Source organism: Coregonus clupeaformis, chromosome 6, assembly GCF_020615455.1.
Source record: "Coregonus clupeaformis isolate EN_2021a chromosome 6, ASM2061545v1, whole genome shotgun sequence".
NCBI lineage: Eukaryota > Metazoa > Chordata > Actinopteri > Salmoniformes > Salmonidae > Coregonus > Coregonus clupeaformis.
In genome coordinates, this window is record NC_059197.1 from 39,720,218 (window position 1) to 39,741,241 (window position 21,024).

At 40.8% G+C, this 21,024-nt stretch overlaps 1 protein-coding gene across 1 annotated transcript; it reads left to right on the top strand.

The window, feature by feature from the left end:
* The first annotated feature begins 19,512 nt into the window (after positions 1-19,512).
* On the top strand, positions 19,513-20,782 carry LOC121567924 (claudin-4). Its single transcript, XM_041878313.2, has one exon. The coding sequence runs from the start codon at positions 19,616-19,618 to the stop codon at positions 20,240-20,242; it is 627 nt and encodes a 208-aa protein (XP_041734247.1). The 5' UTR covers positions 19,513-19,615; the 3' UTR covers positions 20,243-20,782.
* Positions 20,783-21,024: the final 242 nt, after the last annotated feature.

Below are 21,024 nucleotides of genomic sequence, written 5' to 3' on the forward strand. Positions count from 1 at the left end.
TCCCACCTGATAGTGAAATCAACACCTAAGGACACATACCATCTCACTTGGATGATCTCCACTACAGGTTGTTGGAAGGTTAGAAAATTATCATCAAATCAAATCAAATTGTATTTGCCACATGCGCCGAATACAACAGGTGTAGACATTACAGTGAAATGCTTACTTACAAGCCCTTAACCAACATGCAGTTTTTAAAAGAAAAATGTAAAATAAAGTGTTAATTAAGAAAAATAAAAGCAAATAGCTAAAGAGCAGCAGTAAAATAAAATAGCAGTAGGGAGGCTATATACAGGGTGGTACCGGTTCAGAGTCAATGTGCGGGGGCACCGGCTAGTCGAGGTAATTGAGGTCATATGTACATGTGGGTAGAGTTAAAGTGACGATGCATGAATAGTAAACAGAGTAGCAGCAGCGTAAAAGAGAGGGGTGGGATGGGGTGGGGGTGGGGGTGGGGGGGGGGGGGGGGTGGGTACAGTGCAAATAGTCCGGGTAGCTATGATTAGCTGTTCAGGAGTCTTATGGCTTGGGGGTAGAAGCTGTTGAGAAGCCTTTTGGACCTAGACTTGGCGCTCTGGTACCGCTTGCCGTACGGTAGAGGGCCTTCCTCTGACACCGCCTGGTATAGAGGTCCTGGATGGCAGGAAGCTTGACCCCAGTGATGTACTGTGCCGTATGCAATACCCTCTGTAGTGCCTTGCGGTCGGAGGCAGAGCAGTTGCCATACCAGGCGGTGATGCAACCAGTCAGGATGCACTCGATGGTGCAGCTGTATAACTTTTTGAGGATCTGAGGACCCATGCCAAATCTTTTCAGTCTCCTGAGGGGGAAAAGGTTTTGTCATGCCTTCTTCACGACTGTCTTGGTGTGTTTGAACCATGATAGTTCGTTGGTGATGTGGACACCAAGGAACTTGAAGCTCTCAACCTGTACCACTACAGCCCTGTCGATGAGAATGGGGGCGTGCTCAGTCCTCTTTTTTTCCCTGTAGTCCACAATATTCTCCTTTGTCTTGATCACGTTGAGGGAGAGGTTGTTATCCTGGCACCACACGGCCAGGTCTCTGACCTCCTCCCTATAGGCTGTCTCATCGTTGTCGGTGATCAGTCCTACCACTGTTGTGTCGTCTGCAAACTTAATGATGGTGTTGGAGTTGTGCCTGGCCATACAGTCATGGGTGAACAGGGAGTACAGGAGGGGACTGAGCACGCACCCCTGAGGGGCCCCCGTGTTGAGGATCAGCATGGCAGACGTGTTGTTACCTACCCTTACCACCTGGGGGCGGCCCATCAGGAAGTCCAGGATCCAGTTGCAGAGGGAGGTGTTTAGTCCCAGGATCCTTAGCTTAGTGATGTGCTTTGAGGGCAGTATGGTGTTGAAAGCTGAGCTGTAGTCAATAAATAGCATTCTCACGTAGGTGTTCCTCTTGTCCAGGTGGGAAAGGGCAGTGTGGAGTGCAATAGAGATTGCATCATCTGTGGATCTGTTGGGGCGGTATGCAAATTGGAGTGGGTCTAGGGTTTCTGGGATAATGGTGTTGATGTGAGCCATGACCAGCCTTTTAAAGCACTTCATGGCTACAGACGTGAGTGCTACGGGTCGGTAGTCATTTAGGCAGGTTATCTTAGTGTCCTTGGGCACAGGGACTATGGTGGTCTGCTTGAAACATGTTGGTATTACAGACTCAGTCAGGGACATGTTGAAAATGTCAGTGAAGACACTTGCCAGTTGGTCAGCACATGCTCAGAGTACACGCCCTGGTAATCCGTCTGGCCCTGCGGCCTTGTGAATGTTGACCTGCTTAAAAGTCTTACTCACATCGGCTACGGAGAGCGTGATCACATAGTCATCCGAAACAGCTGATGCTCTCATGCATGCTTCAGTGTTGCTTGCCTCGAAGCGAGCATAGAAGTGATTTAGCTCATCTGGTAGGCTTCTGTCACTGGGCAGTTCGCGGCTGTGCTTGACTCTTTGCCTGTTTGATGGTTCGTCGGAGGGCATAGCAGGATTTCTTATAAGCTTCCGGGTTAGAGTCCCGCTCCTTGAAAGCGGCAGCTCTACCCTTTAGCTCAATGCGGTTGTTGCCTCTGATCCATGGCTTCTGGTTGGGGTATGTACGTACGGTCACTGTGGGGACGACGTCATCGATGCACTTATTGATGAAAACGGTGACTGACATGGTGTACTCCTCAATGATATCTGAAGAATCCCGGAACATATTCTAGTCTGTGCTAGCAAAACAGTCCTGTAGCTTAGCATCTGCGTCATCTGACCACTTTTTATTAACCGATCACTGGTGCTTCCTGCTTTAGTTTTTACTTATAAGCAGGAATCAGGAGGATAGAGTTATGGTCAGATTTGCCAAATGGAGGGCGAGGGAAAGCTTTGTATGCGTCTCTGTGTGTGGAGTAAAGGTGGTCTAGAGTTTTTTTTCCTCTGGTTGCACATTTAACATGCTGATAGATATTAGGTAGAATGGATGTAAGTTTCCCTGCATTTAAGTCCCTGGCCACTAGGAGCGCTGCCTCTGGATGAGCGTTTTCCTGTCTGCTTATGGCCTTATACAGCTCATTGAGTGTAATCTTAGTGCCAGCATCGGTTTGTGGGGGTAGATAGACAGCTACAAAAAATATAGATGAAAACTCTCTTGGTAAATAGTGTGTTCTAGAGCTTATCATGAGATTCTCTACCTCAGGCGAGCAAAACCTCAAGACTTCCTTACTATTAGACAAGGCTTGTGATTCATCACTGAATCATCAGTGAAAGTCCCTGAATTACCAAATACTTTATGAAATCTCTGTTTTCTGTGAGATGCAGAATGTCCTTTTCAGATCAGAACAGGGAGGTTGCAGCCAGAGTTGTTTATGGTGTGTATAATGTTTTTGCAGCCAAAGGGAGCCACGTGAAGTACAGGTACAGTTAAACTGTACTGAACATTATCATCCTGTAAGTGTCTTACTGAATAGCTGTCTGTCTGTCTGGGGAAATGGTCCAAAGAGGATCTGGTTTACACCTGATCTCAGGTTGACCTATAGTATCTGAAGATTATGCCTTTGTTAAATGTTTTTCATGAAGAAATGGAATGTTGTTTGTGTTAGTAGCAAGAGGGAATGTTTTGGGTGTGACGCCAAATACAACAGACCGGAAGTGTCTTGTAGACAGGGGAGACTGGGGATTGGCCAGAAGAGGGAGTTTCATTGTTTATAAATAGGGGGGTTAGGCGAGGAAGACGTCAGAACGGCCATGGCAATCAGAGGAGCCGTTCTCCGGGTGTCATGTCACCTGTCATTTATGCTGTAACCTCGTGATTTTAATAAAAGCCTCTAACACGATGCAGCATAACGGACTCTTTGTTGACAGCAATAATGACCACCATTCATCAGATACGACATAATGGCGCCCAACGTGGGGCTGGGTTTGCGTCTCTTCCTTGTTTCAGTCAACCACCAGGCTAACTCGCTTTGAAGCATGGCCAAAAAAGGGTGAGTGTTTCTTACCGCTTCGGAGTTTGTTAGATTGGATACGACTTGTGTACACTGGAGAGATGTACCATTCCGACCTTGCCTCGGGTGGCGTTATTGCGGTCGACTAGAGTCTGCTAAAATGATAAGTTTATATTCCATTGGTAACAATAGGCAATGAGAAGTTTATATTCCATTGGTAACAATAGGCAATGAGAAGTTATTTCATTGGTAACGGGTGACAATGAGGATTTAGAGCATTAAGATAGATTCCATTGGTAACGGGTGACAATGGTTGGAAAGTTATAGTCCATTGGTAACGGTGGACAATGGGGAAATTTAGAGAAGGCCGATATGCGCATTCTTTAGGGCACCGTGAATCTGGTAAAGACCTCGAAGCGAGGCGATTCTTTAGGAATGGGCCATAAAATCCTTGCAACGCGTTCGGTGTTGTAAGGTTGATTCTGGGAATTATAAGCTGGACGGATTATATGCATGTTATGCTCATCGTATGGTTGACGAACTATAATGCATGGGGTAACCTCTCTATGATTATCCAGAACTTACGGCAGCATAAAGTTAGGCGGAGATATTGATAATAATGGACAATAATTTGGCCACGGTGCAGGTTACTTAGGGCTGGGTAGGCCGCAGTTAGCTAGAGGCTAATGCTAAATGCTAATTGTGTTGTGTGCTACATGCTAATGTATCCTTAGAGATTCCATTGCGATGGATTAAAGTCTCTTAAATTTGTCTCTGTGTGTAAGTCAGGTTATATGTTTTGTGAGCGCTGTTAAATGTTGTTTGACTATAAGGGGGAACGGGAGTTACAGCTGGAGTGTTATTCTGTCTGTTTGGGGAGAGAGAGTAGAGAATCTTCCTTCCACGGTGAAAAGGTATTTTTGAATGGATGTGCGCATGTGCTTGATTTTACGGGGCTAAAACTACGACATGCGGTTGTGCTAAGCCTACAAAACAAAATGGTGGGTACAGGTCATAGGTCCCATTTGGCGTTACCCTGCAAGGGGGAAATGGACACAGACAAAAGAGGAGAGATTTTAACACGAATATTCTAGTTTAAACGGCGATGGTTAAAGATGAAACTTGTTTTGTGACCTATTGAATTTATACATTAAATATATGTTGGCGAAGTATAAGGAATTGAATTAAATAATTAAAAGACGATTAAAATTAAATAAAAATGTTTTTGAGCGATCTATTTAGTTCTGATTTTAGTCTTAGAGTGAATAATGGGTGAACGAAGGAATATTGAATATGGTTGAAATAACTCAGGGATTGCATTGACTACTAAAATGTGATTCTGTGTCTTTGTTTTTCTGTCATATGAGTGGAGCAATACGATACGACAGGAGAAAGGAGGGGCTAACGTGTGCGTCACGTGACAAGGTGTGACGAGGCAGAGTCAGACGAGAGGATCAGATCAGGCTAGTACACAAAATCATCCTAACAAAATATGTGATGTTATGACAATTTTACATAGGCTTGGCAAATGATTCATTAAAAATTGCATTTTGGAGGCTATGTGCATCACTTGGGTTAATTACAGATGTTTTGGGAATCCAGGACTGACATTATTCTGTAAATTTAAGATAATTTAAGATAATTTGATGCTGATAGAGCAAGGGGTTATGGGAATTGGAGTATTGAAGGGTTGTAAGGTTAGAGGCTTTTTGTTTTTGGGGGTTTGCTTTGAAGTTGACTAACTTCATTTACTTGCATTTGAGGGGTTGTGGTAATATAACCACCACTAATGGATAAGTTGGGGACATAGGATATAGGAATAAAAATTGGTTTTAATTATTCATGATTTTTAATTGATTTATTTGGATTTATTTGGAGTTGTTAGGTTTATATTAATAATTACAGGGGGGAAGCCTTAGGCTATACAGTCTAAAATAAGCTAATTCATAATAAAGGAATATAAAAGAGTTTTTACAAGGGGGAGAAAGGACAGCAAGGCTAGATGAAGGTGATTACACCGATTGATATAGGGAAAAAATAGTAATCCTTTAACTAAAGGAGTGTTAGAAAGTAGGGTTAGAAAAACTAATGGCAGAAGTTAGTACACCTTTCTCACATACGGATTCAGCAAAAAGTACAGCTTAGGGATGTTTATCCTCAGCTTTCAGTGATCATCTAGGAGGGTGATTGTTACATCAGAGATGAAGACGAATAATAGATAGAGGACAAGCAGAAACGACGATGAAGATGAATCCAAAACTCCAGAAGGAAGGAAATGAGATGTCTGGAAGAGAAGAGTGAGGTTAAAGAAGACGAGGAGGATGAAGATGAGAGTGATGATGAAGAGGTCATGCATGGGTGGATATGACTCTGTGATCAGATGGAAGTTGAAGGAAGAAGGATACACGAGATTTGATCTCTGATGGAAGATGAAGATTTGGAGATTAAAGGAACTTGATGTTCAAGAGGATTTTATCCTACAATGACTAGCAAAGAAGAAATAGAGTTATAGACCGATGCTTATCATGCCTGGATAAAGCAAATAGTTTAGAAGTAACACAGCTGAAGATACAGAAGAGGAGAAACTGCTGAGAAAAGGATCCCAAGAATTGGAGAGCAAGAAAGAACAGGACGAAGAGATGCATTGTTTGGAGAAAACTCAATCATACAACGGGTGGAGAAGATAAGTTTTGGTTATGAAGAATCAGAGTGAACCAAATCAACAATTACTGTTACAGCTTCAACTGAACAATATCAAATGCAATTGTACCAGCCAAGGGGGTACCAGTTGATTCATATCCAAAGCCAGTTTCTGGACAGACACAGAATTGACGAGGAAAATAGAAGGAGGAGGAAGATTTCAGCTACACTTTCAGCAACTTTCAGAAGACTGTTATAATTGTGGACAGATTGGGTACTTTACCTGTGATGAAAATGAGTCGGGAGGAAACAACAGAGGAAGATAAAGGAGCAAGTGAAGATCACCTGTTAGTGCCTAGAAGAGACGAAGGGGGGTATCAGCTGAGAGCATCGATTAGAGAAGAAGAGAAAATAGCCAACAATTGAAGTAAAAACAACCGACCATTAGAAGTGATAGTGAATAGGGGAAAACTTATCTGGGTTCAGCCTAAAGAGGTTAAACATCTCACTAATTGATAACTAATTAGGATAGGGATTTGAGGTAGTAAAACAGTTACTTACTCTTAAGGTACTAATATTAGAAGATACTGTTATGGCAGTGTTGGGAAGAGATGCATTGTTTAAATTGAATTGTACAATAAGATGTACACTAGACGACTGGGTTTTTGGGAATCTGGGAATCATTTGCTTAAAAAGATAATATCATAGGAAGGATGATAATCTATTGTTCTGTCTATTAGACAATCTGTCTGGAAAAATAAAGTTAAAAGGGGTGACTATTATTCTGGGTTACATTCTTACACTAAGGGATTTCAGGCTAGGCTAAAAGGTGTTTAGTCGTTTTGCCAAGTCTGTGTGTAAAAAGTCAAAGGCAGTTGGGAACTTTCCCAATCACATATTCTAACATTTGGTGGTAAAGGGATTTTGTAAATATATCAGTGGAAAAAGGTTTAAAAGTTATGGGAGAAAAGATTAGATTAAAATAAGTTAGGAGGATTAGGGTTGAAGGAACTCTGAGACAGTAAGCTAAGTTTCAAAGTTAGTAGTAAGACAGAGAGAGAAGTGGTGAATGACATTTTTAGAAGTTTAGTGGGAAGATATGGTAGGAGTTTAGATCTGTTGGGAGCAGATGCATTGAGAAAGTATGTGTTGCTGAATGATAAGAGAAGATTGAGGGTGATTGAGTATCTATAGTTACAGTTCCCAGCAGGGAGATCAAGGTAATTATAGGTGTATTTTGTGTAATCAAAGGTTTGAAAGTCAGGGATTTAGAGAAAGGACTGAGATTTGGGGAAAAAGTGACACTAGTGGTGATAGATGGAAGTACAAGCAAAGACAACTTTTTTCTTTGGGGAAAAACTAGGAGTAACTAAGGACATTAACACTTCAGTCTATTAGAACAACAGGGAGAAGCAATTTAACTCTTTCAACATTGATAGTTATTAAAGCCATAAATATATCGCATTTGATTATAAGGGAACGAAGACAGCACCAATTTTAGGGGAAAGAATACTTATTAGGGTTAGGATGGGGACGTTCCTCCCATATGGAGAGATAAGTATGGAGAATAAGTATTGTTATCAGGACCAGGAGTAGAAGCTGTTGCCCCTAGTCAAAGGAGGGATAGGTTGTACAACGATATGAAGTGGAAGAGGTTAGGAGTGACGGTTCACTTATTTTGCGTAATGTTACAGAGAAAGGTCAGGGAGAATAGATGTATACTTATCTAGTGCAAGCATTAGAAGTTGTTCCGGTTAAGAATTATTGGTTAAAAGGATATGTAATTCGTAAAGTGACGCTTATGATGGAAGATTTCAAATCTGTTGAAGTTCCACAGTCATTGAGGGAGTTCAGGAGGAGTAGATTACAGTAGTCACTCCAACAGTAGATAATACACATAGGATATCGGTAGCTTTCCTACTAGAAAGAATTAAGGATAATACATCAACTACTTTAATGGTAACTTTGGAAGGGATTAATGATATGATGGCAATAGCAAATGTAGGGAGACATCGACAACAACTTTTCTGAAATTAAATGGGGAATTTTGGACTCATGGGTTATGTTACGGATGGAGAGTGCTGTCAAGGATAGTACGAATAGGGTTAAAATAGGAGAACAGATAATAGTAGAGAGAATATAGATTCATCATGGAGATACAGGATGAGGTCTTTGATTTTAATAACAGACAAGGAGAGGTATCTGATCAGTACCGCTTGTTCTTCTGTTGTGGAAATTAGAGATAGATTAACTCATTCTGTAAGATCAGTGAGGAATCTTGAGGGTCCATGTCTGTTGAGGATTCCAGCACCAAACATGTTAGACGGTCGCGCGGCCTCTATCAGGTATGGTTCAGTCTTATGCTTTGTCATGACTGTGGTATCAGCAACAGTCATTGACAGATAAAATAATGTCGTTGTCAGAACAGTGGTTTAAGCCTAGGGGTAGGTGGAATTGGGTTAAGTGAATTAATTTGGGTGCATTTGTTAGATGGAAAGGAAATCAGGTAACAACGGAACCCTGAAGTATTCAGGTGAAACATTGAGGGCTAAAAGTTGTTTTTGTTCTAATAAAACATATGAGGTAAAGGGTATGTTTATGGGAATATCAGATTGTGATGATTATATGATGACTTTGGATAAGCATGACATTAAGGGTAGTAATGAGAAATATAAGGTTAATTTTTAATATACCAGGTAGTAAGAAGAGCAGGACTTTGATGGTTAAACGATTAGCTTTTGACTGACAATGTGACTATGGGGAATTTTAGAGATATTTAGAGGGTTTGGGGTGATAAAGCATATATATTCTGACATTATGGATGGACAGGATTTGGTTACATGTCAACGTTGAAGCTTCCATATGAGGTTTTTACCATTAGAAGAGGGGTAGCACCGGACACAGAAATCTGAAGCTAGATTTGAAATTGGATGAAAAGAGACAGGCTACATGTCATAGTCTTCAAGCCTATCATTGAAGGATAAGTCTAAGGGAGAAGGGGGGACTTTATTCATGGTATGGTGTAACATTTGGGAAGAGCATATTGATAAATATTAGTTATACTTTGAGTCCAGATAGTTCAGATAATATCACTGGGGTTATAGATGCATTGAAGGAAATAAGGGATGCATTTGGAAGACTTGGTTGCAAGATCAGTTAGGCCAGTAGGGGCAGTGATGGGTTACATTTTAATGGCAGCTTTGATAGCACTGTGAATTTGTTACTTACCTTTGAGAAAGTTATGATATTGAGATAGGTTGGAGAGTGATTCCTGGAGACAACACTCAGATGCCGGTGTTGACTGTTCCTGATCTGGAGGAAGATGGATGGACTACTGATGGATAAATATCATTTTTTTATGAGTTGATTATTTTTCAGACTACAGGGAGATGAAGTGTAGTGGACTACATTCCAGTGTCTGCAATGAAATATAGACATGTGTAATACATAATTGTGTAATAGCCTCAGGGATTAATTTTTGTAGAATGATGTTTGATGTTATTGAATACATGTGAGGATCTTAGATGTTTTTGTTTATTTCGTGAATGTTTAGGGACAGAGAGGCTAGGAAGGGAGAGTTCCACTGTACGGTCCGGTGGGTTGACCAGCCTTGCAAGTGGATGTTTATGGATAGGATTTTGTTTGCAGGGGCTTACATGTGTATTTAATTGCATCATAGTTTCAAATGCATTTACATGGTTAATGAGGTTATCTGGAGTACCGACGGTGGTTGCCTGGGGCAGAGGGACCGTGAGAGAATTTTACTGTCTTGATTGATATGGATGGATGGCTGCCGGACAGTTTTTCGCTCTTACACTCCATAGAGATTTCTTCATATGTCATAGTAATGTATTCACACTTCATATGTCATAGTAATGTATTCACACTCCATAGAGATTTGTTCATATTTCATAGTAATGTATTCACACTTCATAAACAGTTATTGCATAGAAAGGTATTTACACTCTAGAGAAGAATGTTTTTGGTTTAATGTTAAAGATACTCAATAAGATAAATTGTTACTAGTCATAATCCTATTCTGTTTGTTTTCGAGACGTTTAGTTCGTCTCGAAGGGGGGAATATAGTATCTGAAGATTATGCCTTTGTTAAATGTTTTTCATGAAGAAATGGAATGTTGTTTGTGTTAGTAGCAAGAGGGAATGTTTTGGGTGTGACGCCAAATACAACAGACCGGAAGTGTCTTGTAGACAGGGGAGACTGGGGATTGGCCAGAAGAGGGAGTTTCATTGTTTATAAATAGGGGGGTTAGGCGAGGAAGACGTCAGAACGGCCATGGAAATCAGAGGAGCCGTTCTCCGGGTGTCATGTCACCTGTCATTTATGCTGTAACCTCGTGATTTTAATAAAAGCCTCTAACACGATGCAGCATAACGGACTCTTTGTTGACAGCAATAATGACCACCATTCATCAGATACGACAGACCCTATTGCTGTTTTGCCTCCAGCAAGTTGTATAAAGCTCATTAAATGTGGTGTTAAATGCAAAGTACAAAAATACCTTAAAAAGTGTCAACTAAACATTCAAAGATCTCAGTGGTTACTTCCTAATACGAAGGGGAACTGAGGAGTAAAAAGAGAAAACTGATCTCTGTTTACTGAAGACTTCAGAGCTGTGTGAGGACAAGCATAATCAACACAAGCCTTGTCATGAAAACTAAAGCTACGATTAAGTTCAACATAATTATGTTGTATATGTTGGCTCCTGTTACTATAGTTACTGTAATATTCCCAAACAAAATATGAGTGAGCAGCTTTGTGACTCACTGGCTATAATCTTAGACTCATATTACTATACAAAAACACTTGTCCAGGAACACCTAGAGAAGGCTACCCACAGACAGAATACCTCCAGGATAAGGTTTGAATCACAACAGAGGAGCTGATTGGTAGCTTGGTACATCATCCTGAGTTTGATTCTAAGGGTGGGTTGCACCAATATGGTTTAAATTAATCTAGGATTAGAGCTAATCTAGGTTTTGTAAATCTAGGTTTATAATTAATCAGAGACGTGTTGCACCACTTAATTTTAAATCTGGATCAGTAAATCTATGATTAACGGCTTTAAACTATGATTAATGACATGTTACAGTACACCCATATATGAAGTATTTCGTGAGTTGAAACAAAGTAGCTACGGGGGGTATGGAAAAAAATTAATAATAATAATAATAATAATAATAATAAAAAATTATGCACTAACTGTAAGTCGCTCTGGATAAGAGCGTCTGCTAAATGAGTCAAATGTAATGTAAATGTAGCTAGCTACTTGACAAATGAGGCAACAAAGTTGCTGTTCCTTGATAAAATAATAACAATGTAGCACTGCTGCAACTCCATCGTGAAAGGTTCTCATGGGTTGGCTGATTTGAAATAAATTCCGTTATTTGCCAGTACTAGACAGAAAACTTGTTCATTAGCTAATGTTAAAGAAGTTCAGATTTCTCCACTTATGAAAAAAACCTTGTCGGAGCTGATGGAGGAATTTAGTAACGTACTGGAGTATAAAAAGACAGACAACACGACTGTCAAAAAGAAGGAAGACACCTTTCCTTTCCTTTAATTGAGCTAACACCCTGTGCCATGGAGAAACAGCAGTGCCTGGATCTTGCACCAGCAGCAAAAACACCAGACAGGCCAAGCAAACGCCCCAGAACTGACATGAACCAAGCTCCTATTGATGTTTTGGAGCTGGAGAGAGAGAGAAAAATATTATGCAGATTGAGGTCCTGAATTTACAAAAAGAGCTACTGCAAACTCAGAAACAGAAACTCCTTCAGGGAAACAAATGACCACTGTGTAAAGAATGCTGATCTTTTTATTTATTCAAATAATTATTTATTAAAACAATGCTTTCCCAAGCATTTTGATGCCCTCCAGTTTTGTCCCCAATCTTGTGTTTTGGTGCTTCCAGTTCCACCCTGTATGGTATTGAGAATAACAAAGTCTTAATAATACATTTGAATACAGATAGCCTAATTAGGAATTGTACGCGTCAATCTAAATATAATATTATTTTTACATTTTACATTATACACACCTTAGGCAGCAAAATGGTTCTTAATCAAGGTTCTCCTCACAGCATTCCCATTTGCATTGGCAACATGTTGCACCTGGCAATCTTCTCCATTCTCCTCAGGTAGGTCCTCCTCAGTCTCCTCGGGGAGCTCGTCTCCTTGTCTCTTGCCAAAGTTATACAGAACTGCCACTGCAATAATGATTGTCAGTGTAGTGTCCATCTTCGTGCGGAGCCCCTCCTGTAGGCACGTGAATCTTGTTTTCCACACTCAAAAACTCTCTATAAGACCTCTTGCCAGGATATGAGAGGTGTTGTATTCTCTCTCTTCAGGTGTTTAAAAGGGATGTCATAAGGTACCCACGACAGGCATATCCATTGTCACCTAGTTGGTGGCCTTCATGTGCCCCCCTTTCCAGCATTGCACACAGACAACTATTGTCAAAGATTCTGCTGTCATGGGTGGAACCTGGCCATCCAGCTACGATGTTGGTGAGCTGACCTTTGTCATCACAGACAGCCTGCATGTTGATGGAGCAGTAACCTTTCCGATTATGGAATAGTTCTCCATTCTCGCCACTAGGGTTGGGAATAGGAATGTGTGTACAGTCTATTGCCCCTAGTACACCTGGGAATCTAGCTCTCCTGTAAAATCCAGCTGCTGTTTCCTCTGTAGGATTGAACCTTATGTACTGATTCTTCAGACCGGCAATAGCACTGGACACTCTGACTACAATCCTGCAGACGGTTGACTTGTGGAGTCCAAAAAGATCCCCATCCACCATCTGGAAACATCCAGTTGCGTAGAACGGTAGGGCCACCAGGAGCTGAAGTAGTGGGGGTACAGCCGCGTTCCTATCACTCCCATGCTTAATGGTTGGTGCAGCCTTTCTTTCTAGTTGCATTACAGAGTCCTTGGAGAAGCGGTATCTCCTTGAAAACTCATCATAAAACTAAATTATTCTCTGAGGAACTCTGTCGTTTTGGTCTCTCCACAGTAGATATGCTGCCATTTTATCAGTTAAACCACCTCAAGTGGCAGTTTAGAATTATTCTCCAATCTAAATGTATATTCTTTTTCTTTTTTTTAAATCGAGCAACAGTCTTAAAATTAATCTAGGTTTAAAGTGAAAACTAAACTTAGATTATAGGAAGGATTTAATTTAACTTGAGATTAGTTTAAAACTAGGTTTAAAATTGGGTTCAACAAGATTAATAGATAAACCTTGATTTAACCCAGTTTAAGAGTTAATCCATGTTGGTGCAACCCACCCTAACAGACTGCAACTCAAGGAGACTCCATGTGGTGGAGGAAGGTAACTGTTGACTCTGAAGGACTGAAGGTGCGACTGATCAACACATTTATTTCTGTGGAAATCAAATGTTTACTATTGGTATAATTTAGGGAGTCATCAGGTTTGAAGCAGGTATTTGGCAAGAGTTCTCCTTGGAAAGGGAACAAGCTCAAACACTTCTCCAGTTGTTCACCTGCCGTGGGAAAGGGAGCAGCTTAGACCAGTTTCAGGGTTACAGGTGCCTGGCTAGCTCGTCACTACCTGCTGCCCATGTATACATACACTACACTATACACACCAGGCAGTAATAACTAACAATTATAAACTGGGTGGTTCGAGCCCTGAATGCTGATTGGCTGACAGCCGTGGTATATCAGACCGTATAACACGTGTATTACAAAACATTTATTTTTACTGCTTTAATTACATTGATAACCAGTTTATAATAGCAATAAGGCACCTCAGGGGTTTGTGATATATGGCTACCGTTGCGAAGTGCCTAAGAACAGCCCATAGCCGTGGTATATTGGCCATATACCGCACCTCCTCGGGCCTTATTGCTCAAGTAGAGACTCGCCTTCTGGGAACAGGTAATTCAGAGGGGGAGGGAGGGAGAGGGGAAGGTACACTCTTAGAAAAAATGGTTCCAGAAGGGTTTTTCGGCTGTCCCCATAGGAGAACCCTTTTTGGTTCCAGGTATAACTCTTTTGGGTTCCATGTAGAACCCTCTGTGGAAAGGCTTTTACATGGAACCCAAAAGGGTTCTATCTGGAACCAAAAAGGGTTTTTCAAAGGGTTCTCCTATGGGGAGAGCCGAAGACCCATTTAGGTCCTAGATAGCACCTTTTTTTCTAAGAGTGTAGGGAGGGATAGAGAGAGAGACAGAGAGAGAGAGACAGAGAGAGACAGAGAGAGAGAGAGAGAGAGAGAGAGAGAGAGAGAGAGAGAGAGAGAGAGAGAGAGAGAGAGAGAGAGAGAGAGAGAGAGAGAGAGAGAGAGAGAGAGAGAGAGAGAGAAAGAAAGAAAGAAAGAAAGAAAGAAAGAAAGAAAGAAAGAAAGAAAGAAAGAAAGAAAGAAAGAAAGAAAGAAAGATAGAAAGAAAGAAAGAAAGAAAGAAAGAAAGAAAGAAAGAAAGAAAGAAAGAAAGAAAGAAAGAAAGAAAGAAAGAAAGAAAGAAAGAAAGAAAGAAAGAAAGAAAGAGAAAAGTACCTTGTTGATACTTTCTCTACCTTCTCAAAATTCTTGAATGTGAACCTTTTTTGGTGATTCTTTTTCTTCTAGTATCTGAAATAGTGAAACAACATAGATGAAAAACTGTATGTAACCAAAAGTAAACAGAGAGAGAACTTTGGGAGAAATGTTTTCCTCTGACATTCCTGTACTCTAGTACATTCACAGTTAAGGTTAGGTTCCAGCAAATAAATAACAGAAGATCCCTGGGGGCAGAATCGCTCTCTCTCCCTGTCACTGCCTGTCACTCCCTATCTATGATGCCACAACACACTATGACACATCTCTCAGCATTATCCCCTGAGAAAATATGATCAGACAAAAATTTGACAAAAGTGATCACTGCCTCTAAATTAATCCCTTCATTAAAAAATATAAATTACAGTGGGATACATTCAGCATGTGAGTTTAAAGGAACTTGTGAGTTGACTGTGTCTGGAGGATAGTCACCTAAATCGTCTGAGAATGATAAAGATTATCATGTTAAGAAATAAAGTATTATAACAACTCTTATTACACCTGATGACCACTTCGATTTAATTTACATGTCATGATGAATGTGATGCTCTGTCAATCCTGAACCACATGAGTGGGTTATTGCATGCTTGGATAACCCACTGAAACTGTGACTCCGTTCTCTTCAGCATGACCCCTGGGCACGGAATAATTACATCACAAATCACACAAAACAATCTCCCCCTGACTCATGCCCAACCCCCCACACAGATACACACACAGATAACCGAATTTGTAGGAGAAAACCACACATCCCAGTTTCATCAACCATTATACTGAAACCAAATACAAATTCTCCCATAGTAGCATCACATGAGTGCAACATGCCTTCTAGCCTTTAGTTCACACCCACAACAATAGCAATGTCTGAAAATACTACTATTTAGTCTCTATATAAGCTAATTCACACTTCTAAGAAAAAGGTACAGTAACAATGTTTGACTATCCAACCGCAGGAGTTATAGTTCTATGAGAACTACACAAAGGCTGCGTTTATACAGGCAGCCGAATTCTGATCTTTTTATAATTGGTCTTTGACCAAAGATCTGATGTGAAAAGATCTGATGTGATTGGGCAAAATACCTATTAGTGGAAAAAAAGATCAGAATTGGGCTGCCTGTGTAAACGCAGCCACAGTGACCCAGCCAGTTTAGCAGAACTCGGTTGTACTTTTATAATCCAAAGCCAGCATAAATTAGAGTGTGTGAGGCCCAGACCTACCCTCTCTACCTGCTGACACGTGTAATGTATTCCCCCCCAAGACTAACTCACAGGTGGATTGAACTACCTGTAATGTGAAGTAACGTAGCTTTAGTGCCAAACTGTTTCATTCACAGCGACATCACTGTAAAATCAGCTGGAATTCAGCTCAAAAACTATTTTGTGTGTAGTCTGGCATTGTTTCAAGTCAACATGATCTGATGGGAGTCCCAGAGCTGCAAAGGTCAGCCATGGGGCCAAAAAGAGTTTCACTTTGAGCACGTTTTTGGCACTTTCTGTGGCGTGAAAGGTACTAAAGGTATAGTTTAGACCAGGGCTGTTCAATTTTGGAGGGCCAAAATAGTTCTGTTTTGGTAGTTAATTGCACTTACCTGGTGTCCCAGGTCTTAACTAGTCTCTTATTAGAAGGAGAAGATTAAAACCAGAAGTATTTTGGCCCACCAGGACCGACATTGAACAGCCCTGGTTTAGACAGGAGTAACAGGTGTTTTTGTCTCTTTGTGGCCAACGTCATGTGATCCTTGGAGTAGTGTGTGTCCTTTATTTAAACTGCATGTCTCAACAAGCCTTTTATTTGTCACACCCAGAACAACAATTTCTGGAAACACCCCCATTCAGTTTCAACAGCCTCTTTATTAAGAGTTCCACAACAACATGATCAACATTACACCATAGAACCAGATGTATGCTGTTTGACAAAAAAACTAGAAACAATATAACAATATATAACAACATGTTACTACACTGTTACTAGTGTAATTACAGTGTTACTACAGTGGTATAAGAGAACACTGGATAAGAAGAAGAAATGGAAAGGGTTACCAAAATAAGAAAAACAGATATGTTGCAAGAAAGTTCTGCTTTCTGAGTGTCTATGTTGTTTGGGGCATTATGGGGTAGCAGCACAGCTGATGTTTGAGTGTTTGATTACATGTTTACTATGTGATCTGGTGTAGGACGCCTGATCCTAAAATAGTGGACCCTCTGAGGCCTATCTGATCCCCAGTGGTGGGAGTATAATCTCAGTTTGAAGGAGATTCGCTCCAAAACAATCTTTCCTCCTCAATGCGTAGTACCTGAGTGTGGAACTCAATCTTCTTGGGTTGCTCCATGCCAGGGTATCTTTAACGTGCTACCTGCCTGGGTAAAATAGAGGCATTTTAGCTCTTTAACAGTGGCCTCTTTCATACAGTATCTCACAAAAGTGAGTACACCCCTCACATTTTTGTAAATATTTGAGTATATATTTTCATGTGACAACACTGAAGAAATGAAGAACAGGTGATGGACTGGCCAAGCATGTCTCCAGACCTAAACCCTATTGAGCATCTGTGGAGCATCCTCAAACGAAAGGTGGAGGAGTGCAAGGTCTCTAACATCCACCAGCTCCGTGATGTCGTCATGGAGGAGTGGAAGTGGACTCCAGTGGCAACCTGTGAAGCTCTGGTGAACTCCATGCCCAAGAGGGTTAAGGCAGTGCTGGAAAATGATGGTGGCAACACAAAATATTGACACTTTGGGCCCAATTTGGACATTTTCACTTAGGGGTGTACTCACTTTTGTTGCCAGCGGTTTAGACATTAATGGCTGTGTGTTGAGTTATTTTGAGGGGACAGCAAATTTACACTGCTATACAAGCTGTACACTCACTACTTTACATTGTAGCAAAGTGTCATTTCTTCAGTGTTGTCACAGTGTTGTCACACAAATATATACTCAAATATTTACAAAAATGTGAGGGGTGTACTCACTTTTGTGAGATACTGTATATGGAAACAATCTGTATGGTTGGTTGAATGATACCTTAACAGACATGGCTGGAGGGGAGTGAACTTTTTCTCTCAAGAGAATGAGTAGAGTAACAGGACAATCATTCACTGACTCAATACGGTAGTCTTTATCAGATTGTATATTTATGTTCAATTGTACTGTTCAAATTTGTGAAATAGCTTTAATGAAATGCAGTGGTGTAGTGCTATTTCTTTGGTGCGGGAGCGCCCCCCAAAATGTTTAATTACGTCATCATTTCTAAATCAAAGTTTGTACCGACAGATGTAGCCTATTGAATATTATTATAGAATATGCATGAAATGCATCCTCCAAATGCAACGTCTGTCTATGCCCACACATATTGTCTCCAGAAAAAAACACCAAGTTAGGCATACCTCATTTCAAAATAGGCCATCATCACTGTCAATCGTGAATGATAATTCTTCACGTTTTACCAGTGAAATGTCCAAGCTGCATCTGCATGGTCTCAATCAGTTTCATGGGAATATGCATTTACATTTTCTTGAATAACTGTTTCGTGAGTGAATTAGAGCAGATGGTGTTAACAAACTATTAGCCTTTCTTGCATTTTGTTTCAATCAAAGCATACTGTAAATCCTGCCTAGTGGAATCCGCTGTTGAGTTTTGGCTGCATGAGAAAATAAATGTGACTATTCAGCTTCAGCTAACCATCCTAAAATCTCACTACAAATGAGGAGGTGTTATAGGCCTGCAATGCTATGCTATTATATTCAGTTCTGTTATTTAAAATACTAATTCATCATTATGTGATCTTGCAGTAATTGATTCAGCTTCAGTAATTGATTCAGCTCTGTGTATTCTCAAATTGAAAAAAGTGAGGGAGCGCTGCTCCCTTGCGCTCCTGCAGCCCTACACCCCTGATGAAATGTACCTTTAGTTTAAATATTTGTACTGTTTCTGTAAGGGAAAATAGATTATCTCATAGAAAGGGAACATGTCTTCATTATTTTGACAATGTCACAAGCCTGGGAAACCAAAGAGCACCTTACATATTTACTCTTGTTGCAGTCTTGTAACATATTCTATGCGAGGGATTCTAAACTCAAGCAGGAAAATAATAAGTTACAGCAGGCCTATGTATTCAAGGGGATGTGGAGGATGATATATTGTTTTTTGACATAACTAAATAAGTGGATATCTTGGTTAAACTCTACCATTATAAAGGTGTGTGTGTAGTCTGGCATTGTTTCAAGTCAACATGATCTGATGGGAGTCCCAGAGCTGCAAAGGTCAGCCATGGGGTCAAAGGTGTAGCGTGAATGTCAGGTAATAGATAGCCAAAGCAAAATAACATTTTGTTAAAACTCGCTAATCTAAAACTCTATATAGAGCCAACCCTTTGATTTGAGAAATGAAAGGGCTCTGCTCATACTAAGAGGAAAGGGGTTGGGAACTATCTCAATGTAATTGTCTGAATGTCAGATTATAATACTTCTCTACTTCTATTTGAGTTTGATGTAAAAGTAGAAAATCCTTATTCTCAGACATGAACAGAGGTTTTTATATTAGTTTAATACCACAGAATGTAGTGTAAGCATGAAACCCTGATACTGAGTTTAAACTTTAAGGGTGTTGGCACACATGGTTACTCTTTATAGTTTGGCTAAAACTGTTTGAACACTGGTGAGTCACAATGTGGCTGTTCCACCTGTACCATTTAATAGACAAGAGAAGACAAAAAACATCATGACGACATATGCCCTGGGGGGGAAGCGGCAAGGCATGTCAAAGGTGTGTTTGAGCGTTTGTGTGCCAAGCCCCTCCCAAGTCAGGTGTATAAAAGCACCTGCTCCCACTATGGCTTAAACATTGACACTTGGATATCTTTCAAGCAAGACATACCAAGGAACTGATTCCTAAGAAGACACTCATTTTTGGCAGATTTCCTTCATCGACTCCTCCAGGACTTAAAGAAGAAGAAAATATGGTATCTGCTGCGTTTCAGATGCTGGGCACAGCCCTGGGCATCATTGGCTGGATCGGGGCCATCGTGGTCTGTGCCATGCCTCAATGGAAGGTCACAGCCTACATCGGCGAGAACATCATCACAGCCCAAACCACTTGGCAAGGCATCTGGATGAACTGTGTGGTCCAGAGTACAGGTCAGATGCAGTGTAAGGTATACGACTCCATGCTGGCTCTACCCCAGGACCTCCAGGCTGCTCGTGCTCTCATCATTATCTCTATCATGATGGGCCTGGTGGGCATCCTGCTCGCCGTGGCCGGGGGCAAGTGCACCAACTGCGTGGAGGATGAGAGGGCCAAATCCAGAATAGGCGTGGGCTCGGGTGTAGTCTTCATCATCGCTGGCGTCCTGTGCCTCATCCCCGTCTGCTGGTCGGCCAACACCATCATCAGGGACTTTTACAACCCCATGCTGAACAACTCTCAGAAGATGGAGCTGGGGGCCTCGCTCTACATCGGCTGGGGGGCCGCGGCCCTCATGATAATGGGAGGAGGGTTCCTCTGTGCCAACTGTCCCCCTAAAGAGGACAATTACCCCACTAAGTACACAGCTGCCAGGTCCGCAGCACCCAAGGACTATGTTTGAGGAGCATCAGAGAGAAACGTCAGAGAGAGAAGGAAGAGAAAGAAAAGCAAGAGAGATCATAAAAGACAGAGAGAGACTATGTATATTTATACAGGTGCTGTGCAGTGTGATCCTTACTGTCACACATTGTGATTTTGTGATTGTTCGATCATGTTTGTATGATATCACAGCTTGATTCGACTGCTAAGTGACAAAATTCCAATGTATTTGACTTTAGCTAAAGACAGACAGTACTTCCAGACAGTGGCACTTGTATAAGTAAAAAATTACATGATGGCATGTAACGCACCCAGAAAAGGGTGTGGATGGACAATGTCAGCTAATACTCCTTCAGACGTATATTCACAATACATAGAATGAATAAGAACTAACCGAAGCTATTATTTGAAAACATTATAAAATATTTCAGAATGAACTGAATGGGTTTCCCATAACGTTTGCATTGAAAGTGTACATTTCATTCATCATTTTTACTAAATATATATTTTTTAATGTATGTGTGATTCTGTAAATGTGATAAAAACTGTAAATAAATATTTTTGTTCAACTTCAAATGCACTGTCTCATGTTTTCTTTGACTGTACATGAGTAACAACCTTTGATCATATATCAAATGAATGAATCTTTATCCCTCAGCATGGTCATGCTTATTCGTAGCTCTTCAGCCACACCCCACACCAACCGTCAAACAGACTATTTCATTGAGAAATGACAGAGTAGATAGATTAGACTACTATTTAGTAGACAGTTTCACCTTAAGAGTAAACATCTCCATTCTCTTG